Genomic DNA, 19,160 nt, shown 5'->3' with positions numbered 1-19,160 from the left:
AAAAAAAAAAAACGTTGGAAAAAAAAATAAAAAAAATAAAAATAAAAATAAGTCTCTAATTATTAATAGTGGTCAATCAGGGGTGACAATCATAGAAATCATAAACTACAGCTTGGCACTGTGAATTCGCTCAAAGGAGCATGCAAACATGTACACAGTGTCGTCACAAATCAGAGGATAAATTACTCAGGCAGGAAAAATGTTGGGACTTGTGTCTTTATACTCATTTAAGCCATCCTGAACCTTCTGCAAGAATCATGAGTTTGTCTTATATTAAAAACAGGTTCAGGGCACCGGGGTGGCTCAGTCAGTTAAGTGTCTGACTTTGGCTCAGGTCATGATCTTGCAATACATGAGTTTGAGCCCCACATCAGGCTCTGTGCTGACAGCTAAGAGCCTGGGGCCTGCTTCGGATTCTGTGTTGCCCTCTCTCTCTGCCCCTCCCCTGTTCATTCTCTCTCTCTCAAAAATAAACATTTTTAAAAAATTTTTAAAAATACTGGCTCGCTTATTCCTGACTTTTAATATATTTTCATGTTATTTAACTTTAAGTCAGTAAATTCAGACTCTATTCCAAGAAAAGTACCATTTCCATTTGAGTTCCTTGTGAGTTCTCTCAGAGACAAATAGTACTCAGAGCTGAAGTCTTTAAGAGACTCCACATCTACATCAGCAATTTCTAACAATTTGGCTTTGTGACTTGGTTCTTTCTCTTGCAGAGACTTTTTCTTCTTCATTCTGTGGAAAGACACGGATAGCAGACTTACTCAGCAAGGACTCAAATTCGCACCTATCAGTGTGCATGATCTGGCAAAAACTGGCTGGTATTATTGAAACACAGGATTGAGAGAGCAATATAATATCCACTCAAATCTGTTCCAGAGCATGTTTCCTTTGACACTGACTGGGAAGCTTAGTCTCTGCCTGGAAAATCTTTCTCCGTTTATTTGGTAATACTAAGAAGCTGACTTCAATGCCTCCGAAGATTACCAAATTTCAGATGCTCTGTTGCAGGGCTTTCTTTCATTAACAATATCCTCCTGGCCCCACACCAGCTTCCCCACTCAGAGCGTGCCCTCTTTATTGGACTGTTACGATCGCCAACATTTCTTCATTATTCTGAAAAGCTCTAAATCTGCTTAGCACCAGACAGATCCATGATTGTCAGGGGGAGGACAGAGCTCCATTTTATGGATCAAAATATTGTTTCTACAGTATCTCAAATAATCCTCTCAGTTGATAGGACTAATAAAAAGCTGCCTATATGACTTTAATTCACTTATGTAATTGAATGTAAGTTAGCAAGCAGGGGAAAACTTTACTTATATATAATCACTTAAAATTTCCCCCAAAAAAGAACCATAAAGAACTAAGGCATTAAAATGTCCTTTGAACTGGGACGCCTGGATGCCTCAGTCAGTTCAGTGTCCGACTTCAGCTCAGGTCATGATCTCAGGATTTGTGGGGTCAAGCCCTTGCACTGGGCTCTGTGCTGCCAACTTAGAGCCTGGAGCCTGTTTCAGATTCTGTGTCTCCTTCTCTCTCTGCCTATCCCCCACTTGTGCTCTCTCTCTCTCTCTCTCTCTCAAAAATAGACAGACATAACATACATACATACATACATACATACATATATACAACCATACATAAATAAAACACCCTCTGAAGTATTAGGTGAAATTATTCTCACCCGCCTGGCTGTGCCTGGGGCCCTAGAGAGCTAGTACCACACTTGGAGGCCTTCATTCTAATCATCTCATACTTCAACTCATATTTCAGCCCTATAACCTTCACGGTAATCCGAGGGAATGGACTGAAGAACCCCTTTTATTTGCACCTCCTATTTTTTTGTCTTCCTTGCATCCAAACCCATTATGACTTATTTGCCATCTATGGGGAGCTCGTGTAGCCTACCCAGGTCACCACCACAGAAATGATGTGCCAGGAGGCATTGTGCTCATCATGTGTTTTGAGGTGTACAAGAGAAGGACAGCTCTGGTCTCAAGGATCTCAGAGTCTAGTGACAATAGTCAGATAGTAAGCAAGTAACACTAGCAAAGTACAATGAAATTTAACAACAGCATCAGAAGAGTATGTTTTTGCCAAGTAAACATTACCTGTTCTCCCAGATCCACCCAGACGTCATTCAGGTGAGTGTCTACAACTATAACCAGCATTACTGTCAGCTCACTGTACTAGGATTTTTGTGTGTGTGCTAAGAATTTTTTTTTGCATAATTACATTCAATCTTCATTACAATCCTGAGAGATAGGTATTGCTACCTCATTTTACAAATGAGGAAGCTGAAGCTCAGGGAAATTAAATTACTTGCCACATACCTCAGCTAAGTAAATGGTAAAACCAGGATTTAAAACCCATAACTGTGATTCCAAAACTCAAGCTCTTAACCATCACTCTTTCTTCCCTTTACGTAGTATACCTTAGCTAAGTAAAAGATTTTATCAATATGAGAAAATACAATCAATGCAATATATTCTTATTTGTCATTTCAGAGAGATGGGCGTTTTCTCTCTCTGCGGCTCACTGCCTTCTCAGTGGCTCACAAGCTCCAGGGTATGGAATTTTTTCTGAATTCCCCTCAGGCTGTCTTTTCACCCAGCACAAAAAGAGGTGAGTGTAGTAATTAAAATCAGGGCATGTTGGACTGGAAAAAACAGAAAATGCAGCGCCTCCAAAAACAAAACAAAAAGTGTTTAGCGAATGAAAAAAAATCTCCTCGTACGACCCCCAGAGGAGCGAAGTGACCTTGCTGTAAGTCGCAGAGCTAGGAGTCAGGTCTTTGGCATCTGGGATAGCGTTTTTTCAAACACATTGTCTTACTCCTCATTTTAACAAGAGTGGTAGCAGCCAAAATAAATATTCCAGTTAACTGAAAACTAACAATTGATCAATTGATCGATCATGTATCTCTATCGAGTTTAAAGTTTAGAAAGCATACCACATATTACCAACATAAACATTTTAAAATTGAATTCCACTGGCATGCCATTGTTTTAAAGATTACTACCTAAAATAAACGTTCTTCAGCTCATAGGCTTATATAATCCAAGGTCTAGATAACTACATGAGTAGATTTTATATTAAATAAGTATTCTGCAGGTATTATCTACAAACACTCCTCCCCCCGCCCCCCCCACCCTCTCCTGGGGGCCCAGTTACAAGGATGGGCTGCCACATGCCCACCCAGCCTGTGTACCTCCCCACCCTGCTCACAGTCTAGCTTTCCCTTACACAATCCCATCGGCTAATGGTTTCTCTCCCACTGCCCACAAGATGCCACAGGATTTCTCACCCGAAGCTTCCAGGAGACTTACAAAGTACTAACAGGTACCTCCCAAATGGCGGCTAACGTAGAATTTAAATAATAAGCATCCACTTCTACACGGAAACTTCACGCAGAATTCTCACATTTAGGAAACCCAAAATAAAGATTGATCTTTTTGGTGTCAGTTCTAAATTGCTTTCCTGTGGCTAGATTAAAACAGACATACATGCGTTTCTTTTCTATGTGCTGTGATTTATCAACAAAATTCTACAAACGTTATATATTAATAACATGCTGATGTGGTAAGTGCTCTAGCTACGTTATTTTCTTCCGTCCTCTTCACACTGAGAAGCAGGAGGGATTACCTCTCTTATCCAGACAGACAACTGCAGCTCCCCTAAGATCCCAGAGGAGCGAGGGCAGGGACAGGAGCTGAGCCGGGGTGTAACTCTGAAACCTGCCTCTTAGCCTATCTGCCGCCACCCCCCTCCAACCATCTGCACGCACAGGAAGTATCTTTACAGAAGCCCTAATTCCTGCCAAGTATTCACGGAAATTAAAAAAAAAAAAATTCACAGTGTAACAATATAATATTAGCTAAGGTAAATTACAACTTAAAAGAAATATGTCCTGTCCCCCAAAATCACATAGGCCAATTCCAAAACAAATCTGTTGTTTAGCTCGATCTCCAGTCATATGGAGAATTGGGGGGTTTCCTGGGCCCTCTTTGGTTTTAAGTGAAAATGATGTGCCGAGTCCTTATACTCAAAGCAGGCAGCAGGCCTGATAACGTGTTCGCACACACGCTGTGAAGTCTGAACAAGCAGACACTGCAGAGGGGGCTGTGCTTCAAGACAGGAAATTCCTGGAACGTCGAAGCTGCCTTGCGACCCCTGAGGGCATGGCCAGAGCTTAGAGTCCGTGCGTGCGCAGGTGAGTGTGCGCATCTGCTTGTGTTAAGAGAAAAAACATACGGATGAATTTGCAGCAAAAGAGCCTGAGTCATTTAAAAGCAGATCCCGCATTCTATTCAGAATCCCCCACGGGCTACCCGAAAGTGTCTCAGAATCAAACCAGGGACAGATGTATGCAGGATGGCTCTCTTGGGAAGGGTCTCAAGAATGTCTATGAATTTGACAGTTCCTGGGGGTTGCACGTCTCCAACTCAATGCTACGACTGAGGCGATTAGAAAAAAAGAAGAAATTACTCAAGCCTTGTTTCTTTTAAATGGTTTCTTTTAAATGGTCCCTTTCAAACCTGCCTTCTATTTGAGAGCCAAGCGTCTTAACAACAGTTATCACTTCTACCGGGCTTCCAACATTTCAATATTCATTACTCTATGGCTCACCTTAGTACACGACCTCAAGTAATGAACTGCGACATTGATGCACGCTGCTAAGGGCCAGTATCCTTAAAAATAACAGTGAACGTTTACTGAGTGCCTACCGTGTGATGCATGCTTCTAAAGAGCTGAATATTTATATCCCTCCATAGCACAGAGGAGGGACGCAGGACACAGAAAAGACACGGACCTTCTTCAAGGTTATACAACAAATAAGCAGCAGAGCCGGGCTTTCCTCCCAGGCAGCCAGGAGGTGCTGGACCCAGGGCCTCGCTCTTTGACACTGTGTGTATGCTGCCTCCTGCCCTCATGTCCACATGACATGCCCGTAGGTCCCAGACATCCACAAACATGCTCAGTCTTCCCACTCCAAGAGAGATGCAGACAGACAGTCCTATAACACTGCTGACCGGCCTCCTTGCTGTAAATGTCATGGAGCAGGCACTAGGCACAAGAGACTCCAAAATCAGCAAGATGTGGTCTCTGCCCGCAGATGCTCCTGGTCTGGTTTGGGACAGGAACCAGTAAGTAAGTGCTAACTACACGGCAGCATTATGACAGAAGCACCAGGTGGTGGAACAGGAGCACACGGGAGGGCACCTCACCCAGAACACAAGTCCTGCAGGATGGCTGGTGTCAGCCAGCATGTGAAAAGGAAAGGGAAAGGGGGCTTAGGGGTCCGAGTGGAGTCACCAGGAAGCATGGCAAACTGGCAGGAATTGTGACTCCATGTACTGGCCAGTAAAAACAAAACACAGTTGCCCAACACTTGATTCGCAAGCATATTTTTAAAGTCACGCTAGTGTTAACAAAAGCATCCGAGCCATTATGGTGATCTGAGCCACCACTGAACAGCGAAGGCACAGGGTAACGCTTCTTAATATTTAACAGCTGAATTGTTTTGTTCTTAATACATGGTACCTCCAAGGAAGCCCTTATCCAAGAATCTGTGAGCTGTTTACCAACATTAATTCATTCTCCAAATAACTCACGAGTGGAGTAAGCCTAAATAAACGAACATCCATAATTCATTACATTATAATAATGACAGAAGTCAGAAGCCAAATATGCTGGCAAGGTCACGTAGTGAGATTGATATTCCTTTGAACTTCACCCAGGAAAATGTGTAATCTAGAAAGGTACCTTCTAGAATGATCTACTTGAATGATCTACTGTTCATTTAACTGGACAGACAGCAAGCATGAGAACATTTATCAGAGAGTAGACAGCTGTTTATTTCTAACTACTAAATAGCCACAGAGGTGAACAGGTTTTCCCAAGTAAAGCTGAAATCCTAAAGTAGAAACTAAATATATGCCAAGAATGAGTGTTAGAGATAAATAAGTCCACGGTTTTAAACACTCTGAAAATAAAAAAGCCTGAAGGATAAGACCTGAATATGAGAATATCTGAGCCAAAATACTAATGATAAATTTCATATACTAAAAGAGAATAAATCTAAGATTATGACGTCCCATTTCTTCAATTAGGGCATTTGGTTTAATGCTCCAACATTGCACGAATTTGAAAAGAAGTTTCTTTGTGTCAATAAATTCTTACTTGGAACAGTTTATTTAAGAAAACAAATCAAGACCTTTAGGAAGTTAAGTCATTTGGACAACAAAGCAGTAGTGGAAATAATAACTGAATTAAATCTCAACTCCCTGGAGGGTGGGTCACAGGGTAGTGGATGCCTGCTACCATAAACTTGAGAATGGTAGACTTTTTTGGATTTGGTAGGTTTTATTTTAATAAAAAGGAGGAAGTTGGTTTGAAACAGCCAAAGGGAAGAGTTGGGAAATCTTTTTCAAGGCTTTGCAGCAGCCCATCCTGGAGTCATGAAACATAATCACAACTTGAATGAACGCAAGAGAAGCAAAACAAACGCCAAAAAAAAAAAAAAAAAGGCGGGGGCCGGGTTGGGGGGCATGGCAGAAACGACCACAGTCAGATGTAACTCTTTAAACAACTGCAATTGTGGGGGCACCTGGGTGGCTCAGTCGGTTAAGTGTCCGACTTTGGCTCAGGTCATGATCTCATGGTTCATGAGTTTGAGTCCCGCCATGGGCTCTGCACTGGTAACTTGGAGCCTGCTTCGGATTCTGTGTCTCCCTCTCTCTCTGCTCTTCCCCTTCTGGCACTCTGTCTCTCTCCCTCTCTCTCTCAAAAATACATAAACATTAAAAAAAAAAAAAAAAGAATTACATTTGTGTTGTGACTATAGCCTGGGAGAAAGAACTTCCCAGATATATGGAGGGAGAGGAAGGATTTCGGAAATACAGAGCCAGGAGCATAGAGCGTGTTACTGTTTTTAGTGCTACAGCCTCTGATCTTTACTCCAGCTGCACTAGAAGCCACTCATCTTTTCTCACCAATAAAGTGCCTACTGAGTTCCTTGCACATAGTAGGAACCTAGCAGGAATTTTGTTGATGAGTTTAGTCTGTGTTTCTAACTTAGGCAACCAAGGTAGGTCTTACATAGGAATGTCCTGGAAATCCACAGAAAAGATTCAATTAATATAGCACAGAATCTTTTTATTTTTTTGAGGGGGGGGCACAAGTGAGTAAAGGGGAGAGAGAGAGAGAGAGAAGCAGGGTCACCCAAAGTGGGGCTCATGTTTTACCCGAAGTAGGGCTCGAGCTCACCCGATATGGGACTAGAACTCATGAACCGTGAGATCGTGACCTGAGCCAAAGTCAGATGCTTCATGACTGAGCCACCCAGGTGCCCTAATATAGCACAGAACCTTAAGAAAAACAAAACAAACATCAAAAAAACTAGATTCTGAGCCCAGACTGTCTTCCAGTGCATTTCAGGGCTCGGGTATGGGATAGCTAGGATTTGCTCACCAGAAATTTAAAGTAGAGCACACCACAAGCAGCTGTCTTCACTGCCTTCCTAAAGGCCAAGCACACATGTGACTGTGGACAGGGAGAGATGTCACTTGGTGGTAGCTAGTTTTAGGAAGCGGAGTGTGTGATACGGATGGGAGAGAGGAGTGAGTGTCCTTCCTTCTCTCCTCAGTGGGCTGACACCACAGGAAGCTTTTCCCCTAACTCTGAAAGGACTACCTCTGCAGATAAGACTCACTTGCCAGGCACTGTGCTTGGCTAATAAGACAGCAATGAAAGGGGCACTTTCTAATCTCAAAGAATTTACTCTCACGCAAGTGAATGAAAACACCAAAGAAAGTCAGAACCTTCCTGCTGTAGTACCTTCCAAATCTCAACCCACCTAGGGCTGTCCTGCCTTTAGCCCTGATTCTCCAAAGCATTCCTCAGTTCATGCACAAACTAAGTCAAAGACCGATGGCTGAATTTTTAGCAAATGCTAGCTGAGGCAACACTAGCCCCTAGAATATGCCAAATCAAAATCTCACTTTGGGGCGCCTGGGTGGCTTAGTTGGTTAAGTGTCCAACTTCGGCTCAGGTCATGATTTTGTGGTTTTTGAGTTCAAGCCCCACTCAGAGCCTGGAGTCTGCTTCAGATTCTGTGTCACCCTCTCTTTCTGCCCCTCCCCCGCTCACAGTCTGTCTCTTTTTGTCTCTCAAAAATAAACATTAAAAAAAAATATCAAAATCTCACTTTAAAAATTCTAAGACCTATGAAATTAGTTTATTTTGTGTAGGTAGCCAATTTTTAACTTATTAATCTTTCAAATTTTTATTTCTCTGTCCTCTACTAGAAATGTCGATAAAAGGATGGGGCACCTGATAAAAGGATGGTGCTCAGTCGATTAAGCAACCAATTCTTGATTTTGGCTCGGGTCACGATCTCACAGTAATGAGATCAAGCACCACACTGGGCTCTATTGACACAGAGCCTGTCGTGGGGCCCGAACCCCAAAACATGAGATCACGACCTGAGACAAAAATCAAGTGGGACACTTAACCGACTGAGCACCCAGGTGTTATATTTTTAAGTCACTTCAGAAAAGGCTAATAAAAATATCTATAAAGATAAGCTACAATTAAAAATCAATCTTAATAGCTAATACAATACAGTAATCAATTTCCTCTTTTCTAATCAGTTCTGAGCATCTATATACACTCTCTTAATTTCCACATTAAGTCTATGAGAAAGTTCTATTCTTAGCCTGATTTCAGGATGAGAATACGGAAACAGCAGGCAGAAGTTGAGAAGAGAGTGAGTGCCGACAGGACATGAGGGGGGGATGAGGAAAACCCCTCCGAGTCCATATTTACTGAACTGAGTTTAACCAAAACCTGAAAGAAAATCAGAAATCCCAATGGCACCAAACTGAGTTAGGCGACTGAGCATACAGCAAACACAGAAGAAAAGTCACACAAAGGACAGACGCAAGTTACTGGGCATATATGAATTAGCCTTGCTTGACCTTTTGAGGAATGATAAAAATGATTTTTAAGATTCTGCCAAAGACATCCTTAATAATTGTCAGGAAAATAAAGACAGCAATGTGGAAAAGATAATCCAGAAAAGGCAGCAATGTCTTTAATAAAATAAACCAGTTTTGTTGTAGATTTAGGATACCAAAGCCTGAAATAAAAATGTATCATTTAATGAAAATTATTAGTTCGTTTAAATATCATTAACGTGTTTCTTTTTTTTTTAATTTTTTTAAAATTTTTATTTATTTTTGAGAGAGAGAGATAAAGTGGGAGGGAGGGAGGGAGGGAGAGACAGCGTGAGCAGGGGAGGGGCAGAGAGAGAGAGAGACACAGAATGTGAAGCAGCCCCAGGCTCCGATGCAGGGCTTGAACTCACAGTGAGATGATGACCTGAGCCAAAGTTGGAGGCTTAAGAATTTAAAAATCAGAACGCATTTTTCCAACATAAGCAGGTGAGTAAAAATTACACTGGTGTCTCAAACACCCATTTTTGTTTCCCATTTAACAAAAGTTAAAATAGTTTTTGAAAACATGCAAAAAATATATATACCATACTGTCACCAAAAATCATGAAACGGAGTATTATAAATCATGGGTCTTAGAGCAAGCATTCCTGGTCTGACTCATAGTCTAATCAGACAGTACCTAGTTGAGTTTAGGTTCCATTGCACACATTAATTGACCTCTTTCCTCATTTGAAAAAAAAAAAAAAAAAAAAAAAAGGTTGTACCAAGAGAACCTACTTTATAAGGCTGTTCCAAGAATAAAACAAAATAATAAAACAGAATAATATTTGCAATGCTCTGCTTGGTACATGGGAGGGGCCCAACATGTGTTAGCTGCTATTTTCATTATATAAGCATTTATTATTTATAAATAAAAGACACCAAAGACAGAACTAAAAAACCAATTCCCTGAAGAAACTTAAATCCACCAGAAAAAAGTAATGCACACCTGACCAGCTATTTTAGCAACTGTTTTTTAAAATCCTGTCACATTTTATCTGAAGACTGAAAGAGAAGCACCAGACTGGTTGTTAACTATACACGTACATACTGATGTGGCTTTCTACAGAGGTATGTGGGTATATTTTCATGGAAGACAAAATATTGCATATATCATTATTTCTAATTTGGTATCCCTGGGGTTTTCCCAAGGCAAAGAAATAAGCCTAGGGAAACTATAAAAAGCAATTGCCCATAGTTAAAAAAAACAACCATCAACAACAAACTGATCTGTAAATGCCAAAGCAACTGCCTGCAACCCAGACCGGTCACACCTGGGTGGTGTCTGTACCACTCCGAAGGCATTTTTTAAAAACCCTGCAGGGGTGCCTGGGTGGCTCAGTCGGTTAAGCATCTGACTTCGGCTCAGGTCATGATCTCACGGTCCGTGGGTTCGAGCCCTGCGTCGGGCTCTGTGCTGACAGCTCAGAGCCTGGAGCCTGTTTCAGATTCTGTGTCTCCCTCTTTCTCTGACCCTCCCCTGTTCACGCTCTGTCTCTCTCTGTCTCAGAAATAAATAAATGTTAAAAAGAAATAAAATAAATAAATTTAAATAAATAAATAAAATAAAAACCCTGCATAATGTAGTTTCTTTATAAAGCTTTATTAAGTGGAGCTTCTTAAGGAGTTAATTTAAAAGGCTAATTAAAAATGAAAACATGAGGGGCGCCTGGGTGGCCCAGTCAGTTAAGCATCTGGCTCTTGATTTCAGCTCAGGTCATGATCTCCTGGTTTGTGAGATCGAGCCCCGTGTCAGCAAAGAGCCTGCTTGAGATACTCTCTCTCCCTCCCTCTCTTTGCCTCCCCCACTTGTTCTCTCTCTCTCTCTCTCTCTCTCTCTCAAAATTGATGAATAAATATTTTTTAAACATGAAAAGATGATACTTCATTTAAATGTCATTAACAGATTGCTAATCTTCAGGAGCATGTTCCATGTCAGTGTTTGAAACCATGATGGAAACCGGCTCAGACACCAGCACCCGGCAAATGTCAATCTGGGTGGACAACAATCGAAGCAAGCTGTCAGTTTTTTGTTGTCTCACATCATCATCCTTTCCTCCCCACCTTACGTCTCTCTTCCACTTGTCCTCTACTTCACCCCAATTTAATGACGTACAGTGGATGAAGTCCAGAATTTCAAATGCTACGCCTTGAGCTTTTTAGACAAGACACTATGTGACACCAATGCAGTAATTAAATGCATCTTTTGCCAACGTAGCACATGAAATGTTTACTCTTGAAATGATGTCATCAAATAGTATTTATCAGTGTCTCACTTTGACGAGCCATGTAAGGAATTTATGTATCTTAATTTAGAAGAGTCACTCGCATACATTTCCTAGAAGCTAGAAACATACAGACCAAGAAGAGGACTTACTTCTGCTCAACATAGAGAGGATCAAAGAATTCCGTTGTGATTTTGTTTGCGTAGAGGGAACAACCGGTCATTGAGCACAACCCTGCAAAGTATCAGAAGGAAAGTACCACGGTTAGTGTCATTTCAATAACATCGTGAAGTGCCTTGTTTGGGAGAAAGTTACTATTTACCTGACAGTATGAATACAATTCCAGCCAAACAAGCAATTTTAGCTTTAGCTTTATCTGAGCCTCCGACTTTGGTACACTTCATTCCAAACAGGGCAAATATGGAACCAAAAAAGCCCAGACTGACAGCGGCAATCATAAGTCCTCTACATGCCTGGATATAACCTGCAATTAGAGGTCATCTGTGTTAGCATAAAACACGTGGCTTTCCAGGGAGACATCCTCCTCATTTTGTACCATCCTTCTGAATGAGGGTTCCGTTCTCCAAAAAAAAATACCCATAGTGGTTAAAACACATGGTAAGAGAAGCCAGAAGGGAAAGCAAGTTAATCTATATGGAGTGCCTGTTCTATGTCACCCACTTTTAGGATTGCCCTATGCATAATCCTCAGGATAGATTCCTTGAGTGTTATTATTCCCACGTTCACGGAGGAGGACACTGAGGCACCAAAGGTTATATAGGCTATGTCAGAGATGAATTAGTAAGAGGCTGAAACGGATTCCATCCGCTTCTGACTATAAAATCCATGCGACGCTACCCCTCTCTGTAAGAAATACCATCCACCACCATCTCAACCCTCCTCCTCCTTTGTACATTGGACCTTTTATTCATTTTTTACTAATGTTTATTTATTTTTGAGAGAGAGCGAGCGAGCGGGGGGGGGGGGCAGAGAAGAGGGAGACTCAGAATCCAAAGTAAGCTCCAGGCTCTGAGCTGTCCGCACAGAGCCCCAAACACAGGGCTGTAACTCATGAACCATGAGATCGTGACCTGAGTCAAAGTCAGACGCTTAACTGACTGAGCCACTCAGGCGTCCCACATTCGACCTTTTAAATAGATGCTTTAATGGTTTTGACATTATAAAATTTATAATTGGGCAGCAAGGTGTTTCTGATATCAGTGAAAGCTTACAAATGAGACCAACTAGAATATCATCAGGAACCAATGATGAGTTTAAATCAAGAAGTATTTTAATGACATTATTACTTTCAGGGCACATGGAATAAAACTAGGTTTCAAAAAGCAGTGGTTGGGGGCGCCTGGGTGGCGCAGTCGGTTAAGCGTCCGACTTCAGCCAGGTCACGATCTTGCGGTCCGTGAGTTCGAGCCCCACGTCAGGCTCTGGGCTGATGGCTCAGAGCCTGGAGCCTGTTTCCGATTCTGTGTCTCCCTCTCTCTCTGCCCCTCCCCCATTCATGCTCTGTCTCTCTCTGTCCCAAAAATAAATAAAAAACGTTGAAAAAAAAAATTTAAAAAAAAAACAAAAAGCAGTGGTTGTTTACTAAAAGAATATTTCATAATTATGAAATTCACTGGGTGCATATAAGTGGATGCTTTCTAAGCACCCTAAAACCTTGTTCTATTGGGTTGTCTGATCATCTTTTGGTACCACCCATTTTTTTTTTAATTAAAAAAAATTTTTTTAATGTTTATTTATTTTTGAGAGACAGAGAGAGAGAGAGCAGGGAAGGGGCAGAGAGAGGGAGACACAGAATCCAAAGCAGGCTCCAGGCTCTGAGCTGTCAGCACAGAGCCCAACGTGGGGCTCAAACTCACCAACCATGAGATCATGACCCGAGTCGAAGTCAGACACTTAACCAACTGAGCCGCCCAGGTGCCCCACCACCGATTTTCTTAATCACCTATTCTTATTTGCACAGCCAGGGTGGGGTAAACTTCAATGTGGCTTTTGTCCAGACACTAACAAATTCTAAATCAATAGAATTTAAACCAATACACTTTTAGCACAGAGGGTCATTTTCCTTTCAGCGGGAAACAGTGCCATGTATCAATCTGGAGTAGCAATGGCAGATCCTAGGTATAAGCAGATGTTCGTGGAGCCAATGAACAGGCATGTACATCAAGTTCACATGTGGGATTATTTTTTTAATTTGAAAAAACACCTCATAAAGACAGCAAGTCACTCATTCTTAGTGTTCAGGTAAAACCCACAATAAATAATAATTCTAAGACTACAGTAATTGTAAATTCAAGAAATAATCCTGGCAGGGAGCCTCCAACCCACATTCCTTTGGGAAAGAATGAAATTTTAAAGTGTTAATACTATTCCTAGGGTCCATTTTAAAGAGTACAAAGAAGATACTCTGTTTAATTGCAACAAAGTTCGGCCTCCACCAATGCAGACGGCAAAGACAACGAACTTCTATTTTATAGTGTGAACAGCCTCCAGGAATAATTCCACTGGAGGTGAGGCTGTCAAAAACAGCAAAACAAGTTTATTTTTAGCCCAACAAGATAATGGAGGCTAATTTCAGTAGCAATAATCATACCGTAGGGCTATCTGGGTCTCTGATGACCCGGGTTTTTTAAAAATTTCAACTCTCAGTCCCCTTGCCAGAAGCCAGGGAGCAGACATAAGCACAGAGGGGAAGGCTGCTGGTTCCCTATAAGATTAAAGACCATCTACCAAGACAACCACTACTGGGACAGTGTGGTTTCATTTCCTCCTGAGACTTATAGTAATCTATGGTTTTGAGGTATGTTAGCGGATTCTCACTGCAGTCACTACACAAAACAGCATGTGTGTAGACGTAGCCTCTGTGATACATGTTTTAAAAAATTAGCCAAGTTTATCATTTACTCGAGTCATCGTATAGTCTTTATGAACAGGAAATGCAGGAGCCTGGCAAATGGTTAAGGCCTACACTCTGATCATTTAGAACTCAAATGTGTTTTCCCAGATGAAAACAGTGGTATGAACCTCAGGCCGGTGCATGCAATCCTTAATATGACTTAATATGAAAATAACAGTAGTCTTTAAACTTTATTCAACCATGACTCATAGTATTTTTTTTCTGAGGTTCTCACTCTGTTCTCCTGTCTCAGCCCCCGTGCCTGCAGTAGGACTGGTCTCTTGGCATGAATATGAGAGGAGAAATACTGTTTCTGATGTGGTCGGGTCCTTCCCTGCATGCCAACCAGAACCCTGACTTGGAGGGAAAGGCACCTCTCTCCAGCCTGGAACGGTAGCAGTAACTTGCTAACTACGCTAACATGGCTAACTATGCTAACTTACTGCATGCACAATCATTGGTTAGATTTTCTGAAACAGGGAACAAAGAGCAGACACTGGGTTTCCTGGGGATAAACCGCACCCCCTCCACTGCCAGCTCTAAACGGAATCCAGGTGTTGGTAAGCCTGGTTGTGTAAATTAGGGGCCACCAGTCCTTAAAACATCCACAGACTCAGGCCTTAGGTGACTTCCAACAAACTCAGAGTTTATCTTTTGCAAGGCAGACCTCTACAACCTTGCTTTTAACAGTTCCGGAGGGCAAAACTTCTAAGTAACACCAGCAAGTGGAGTGGTAGTAAAAACCTAGTCAAGGAGGCCATTATTTTTGACAGGTTGAATTTACTGACACCTTTAATAGCTAATTAACACATTAAAGTGCTGAGGCATGAACATATTTACTCAGAAGTTCTCTGAAGTATAATTTATAGTTAACTCTCTTGGAAGAAACGGCAAACATTTCCACGAACAAAAATAGATGGCATATACTAAAAACAACCTGGCTGAAAATGATTCTCAGCTGAAGTTCAAGTGGTGCTTTGAAAGGAATATGAGCTGGCGATAAACAGAAATCACTAGCTCGTTCAACCGTGAAAGTTCCAATTAGTAAAATACAGTGACTTTACAATAACGAATTCTGTTGGAGGAAACCTTCAAGGCGTCCCTTAAAAATTAAGCGTTTTCCAAATGATGTGTAACTCATTTTCCATTTCAAACTAGCAAAAATGAAAATATCCACTTGGTGGAGACAATTCCCTAGTAGCACATGTGCCTGTTGCTGGATAGAAGGGAGAGAAAAGAATGGCCTTTTCCTACGCTAGTAGCTTTGTGTACTTTTTGCAAATCCTCTGAAAGAAGGGTGGGATCGGAGGAAGGCACGAACTATGAATCTCAGCTCTGGTTCTTCTATTTACCTGCTGTGTGTCCTTGATTACATTACCTTATCTCTCTGAGGCTCAGTTTTCTCATCTGTAAAACAGGGATAAGACCACTTACTTCACAGGATGAATAATATGAACAGAGTGCCTGGTGATTTGTAAGAATCTCATCAAAGCTTCCCTTCCATCATACTAAGATTAATTCTAAGCAGAACTTGGAGTTGGGATCTTGACATAAAATCAAATCTACACATTTAGCTTTTCTCGGCCTCATTTTCCTTGTAGGGAAAACTGGGGTTGCAATGATACCCCCCTGAGGATGAGGAATCAGAGCTTTGACCTCGTACAGAAAATTCAGAATAATGTCTCCATCATCTGCGCCCAAGAGGCTCCTTCTCCCACCTCAGGCTAGATGAGAGAGAGCCGTGGGCCTTCTCCCTCCTTTCTGCATTCTCTTTTGAACTTAGAGCTTCTTCCTGGCTTAAGGGGAGGATTGGCTTGCTCAGGCCTGTGGTCACCACACCCTACAGTAATGTAGCCTTCTCTTGCCACTTCAGAGCAGCATCAGGAAGTCCAATGTGCAGTGTGATGTCGGCGGGACCTGCCTCAGAACCAGCATCCAGCAGATGTGGCTGCTCCAGGGACGCAGCAGACAGCTTACAAGCCGAGAGGCCTGCTCTGGAAAGGTCACCTTGTAGGAGGAGAAATCAACTCTCTAGGTGAAAACGTAGCGGTGTGATTAAATCCCTCAATATGTTATTCTGGGAGACACAGAAGAGTAAGATTTATCACTTTCGGATAGGCAATGCCTTCTTAAGCCACAGAAAGCAGAGGCGGCAGGAAGAAACTGATAAATCTGATCACAGTACACATTTCAAAGTTTTGTGTAAGAAAAGACATCGTAAGTTTAAAAGACAAGCAATGGGCCAAGACTGCAACATAAATAAAAAATCAAGGAGGATTGACACCCAGAATTTTAAAAAACAAATCATTTACATCAAGGGGAAAAAACAGACTGGGCATAAGATATGAACAGGCAATGCATGAAAGAGAAAAAAAAGGTCAATAAATACAGGATAAGATGGTAAAAATCATTGGTAAAAACCAGGGAAACACCAATAAAAATGATAGCATGATAATATGTCACCCACAATACTGGATGAAAAACTCTGTGGTGAGAATGTGGACAAATAGGCATTCTCGCTCATTGGTGGTGGAATGTAATTTGGAGGTATAAACCGAACATTAAAATGAATAATCTGACAGGTACCATTTCTCAGTATCTACTTCACAGAAATATACACGTGCACAGAGAGACGAATATGAAGATTTTCAGTATAGCACTGACAACAGTGAAAAGCTGGAAAGTGTCCATTCCCCAACAGTGAGAAAGCAGCTAAATACAGTCCCCGAGCAGCCTGTCCAGATGTATGAATACCATGCACTTGTTAGAGTTACTTCTCTATGTACTGACTTGGACAAATACGTTAATTAATTTTAGAACATTGTACAACAAGGGGGAGTATGAAGACATTTGTGTTTTGGGTTTTTTTTAAGTCATTTTCTAGACACACGAGCACCCACGAGAGGTCATTTTGCAACCAGGGTTGTGTATAAATGTCACTCCTTTCTCTTCTCCCTCCTCAACTCCCTCCACAGCCTCATAACCGAGGGCTCTGCCCTCCTTCCTCCTCACAACCCCACCCGCCCCCAAGTCCCCATGCCAACTCCACTCCCACATCAGAGACACAATGTGAAAACTTCTCTATTCTGCACCCAACGCTCTTCATGGAGCATTTACTTCTCACTCCCCTCTCTCCTCCCCCAACTGTCCTACAGAAGGAAGCAGGCATATCTGGTGAGCTAGCTCAGGTAACAATACGGTTACCTTACAGTACAGCAGTTACAGTAAGAGGGCACTTTGGACCGTAACCATCAATCCCAAATTCTCAATGTAAACCACAGAAACAAGAGCCTGCCTGTTCAAAGCATCTACCTGAATGTGTGCTCTACAGAGCACAGGAAACTCAACAGTAATTCTAGGGGATCAACAGTGACCCAGATACTTATTTTACACAAGAGGACGAAGACCTGAGTGTCATCCATTCAAAATCAGGCACATATTCCCGGGATATGGGGGTTCCATCAAATACCACCACGCTGAGCAACAACAGTTTGCTTTTCGTGGCAAGCACCATCTTAGGGGAATTAATTCTTGTCTTTTATTGAATCAGCTATGCAAATAAAAACCTGCAGTGGAATAATTTTTTTTAAGTTAAAAAAAAAAAAAAAGAAACACCTCAAATCTAGAGATAATGCAAATGACTATCCTTAACTTTCTGCTGGGCTCTATCTAGTCCTGTGCTATAAAATCCTGGAAGAAACCAGCCTAGAACTTGAGCAATCATTGCACCTGCGTTGACATCTACCGTTCTCTTGAAACTAAAACAGAGCCAGTTTTCTAGAACATCCGCTTGTTGCTCTAATTCAATACAGTATAGAGCCCAACTAGCAAGAACAATGTAGAAAACAACCTACAAAAGAACAGCAGGTGAGTGACCTGGAGAGCTGACGCGGGACGCATGGACACAGAACTTGGCAGTCTCTGGCACAAGATTCCTGCTAGCCAGGATTCTCTACCCACTGCGGCACAGACAAGGGTTATTTATTTTCCTAAAACTTGGAGGAAGCATTAAAGCCCAGGCAGACACGTTTGTTGAAGCGTGGGGTTGTTTTTTCTAGGGGAAGGGGGCTTGGAGTGACACTCCCTGCAACATGTTACTTTTTCTCTTGCCTACTTTTAAAAGAACTAAAAAAACGGTTAATGGGAGCTCAGGACAAGCAGAATTAGCTTTGACAAGTCGATACCATTTTAATCAGGATCCAGCTCTTTCGGGGAGTGCTGGGTGAAGGAGCCAAGCGTCACTCCGTATCCTAACAGTCCCCGAGAGATGGGGGTCCCACAACCGTGTCCTCGACTCTCAGGACTGAAAAGGTGCTTCCCTCAACCCCCCAACGCCTGAGTCGCCCACCCCACCCCAGTCCCAGGGCGCCGGGCTCGGACAGGCGCCCCGCGGGACACGCGTCCCAGTACGGCACCGACGGGCACGGGGGCTCTCCGCGGCTCCCTCAGGCTCGGGGGGGGGGGGGGGGGGGGAAGGCGAGGCTCGGCCACGGAGGGGTCCGGCCCGGGCCAAGAGGGCGCCAGGCTGCCTGGCCGGACAGGAGCGAGGGCAGGGGACGGGGGCCCGAGGGGATGCAGACCGTCCAGCGCCAGCATAGAGGGGAAGTCCTTGCAGTTGGAGACGCCCGTGGAGTCGGTCACGCACGTCTTCCACAGGTTGGCCCAATAGGTGGCGGTGGTGATGACCGTGCCGTCGATGGTGGACACCTTCCAGTAGTCGGTGGGCAGCGTGGAGGACACCAGCACCCAGCCCGAGATGGAAACCATAAAGGCGATGATCTCCGAGGCCGTGCTCGCCATGCTGCCCGCTGCAGCCGCGCTAGCGCTCGCGCTGGCGCTCCCACTGGGCGCCGCGACCCCGGGCCAGCTGAGCTGGCCCTAGAGAACCCGAGCGGCGGCGACAATAAGGGCGCCCCGCGAGCCCTCTCCGCCCCCGAGGGCGCGACCCGTCCTGGGGCCCGTGCGCGCCCCCTAGCGCCGGCCCGCGGGCGGGGCGGGGCGGGGCGGGGCGGGGCG

The 19,160-nt window shown here is 43.1% G+C and overlaps 1 protein-coding gene across 3 annotated transcripts in view; it reads right to left on the bottom strand.

The window, feature by feature from the left end:
• CLDN10 (claudin 10) overlaps positions 1 to 18,998 on the bottom strand; it is a 23,344-nt gene extending 4,346 nt beyond the window's left edge. For 2 of the 3 annotated variants that reach the window (XM_049647151.1, XM_049647152.1), the window contains exons 1-3: positions 18,725 to 18,998; positions 11,553 to 11,714; positions 11,383 to 11,464 (exon numbers count right to left, since the gene is read on the bottom strand). In XM_049647151.1, coding sequence (XP_049503108.1) covers positions 11,383 to 11,464; positions 11,553 to 11,714; positions 18,725 to 18,944 — 464 coding nt within the window. In that variant the 5' untranslated portion in view covers positions 18,945 to 18,998. Of the gene's footprint in view, positions 1 to 10,634; positions 11,000 to 11,382; positions 11,465 to 11,552; positions 11,715 to 18,724 lie in introns of those variants that run through there. The other variant, XM_049647153.1, reaches the window with a different exon arrangement.
• Between the last annotated feature and the right edge of the window lie 162 nt (positions 18,999 to 19,160).

The sequence above is a fragment of the Panthera uncia genome, assembly GCF_023721935.1.
Source record: "Panthera uncia isolate 11264 chromosome A1 unlocalized genomic scaffold, Puncia_PCG_1.0 HiC_scaffold_16, whole genome shotgun sequence".
In the NCBI taxonomy this organism is placed as follows: domain Eukaryota; kingdom Metazoa; phylum Chordata; class Mammalia; order Carnivora; family Felidae; genus Panthera; species Panthera uncia.
Note: the sequence above shows the minus strand (reverse complement) of the source record. Positions and strands in the feature narration are given on the sequence as shown.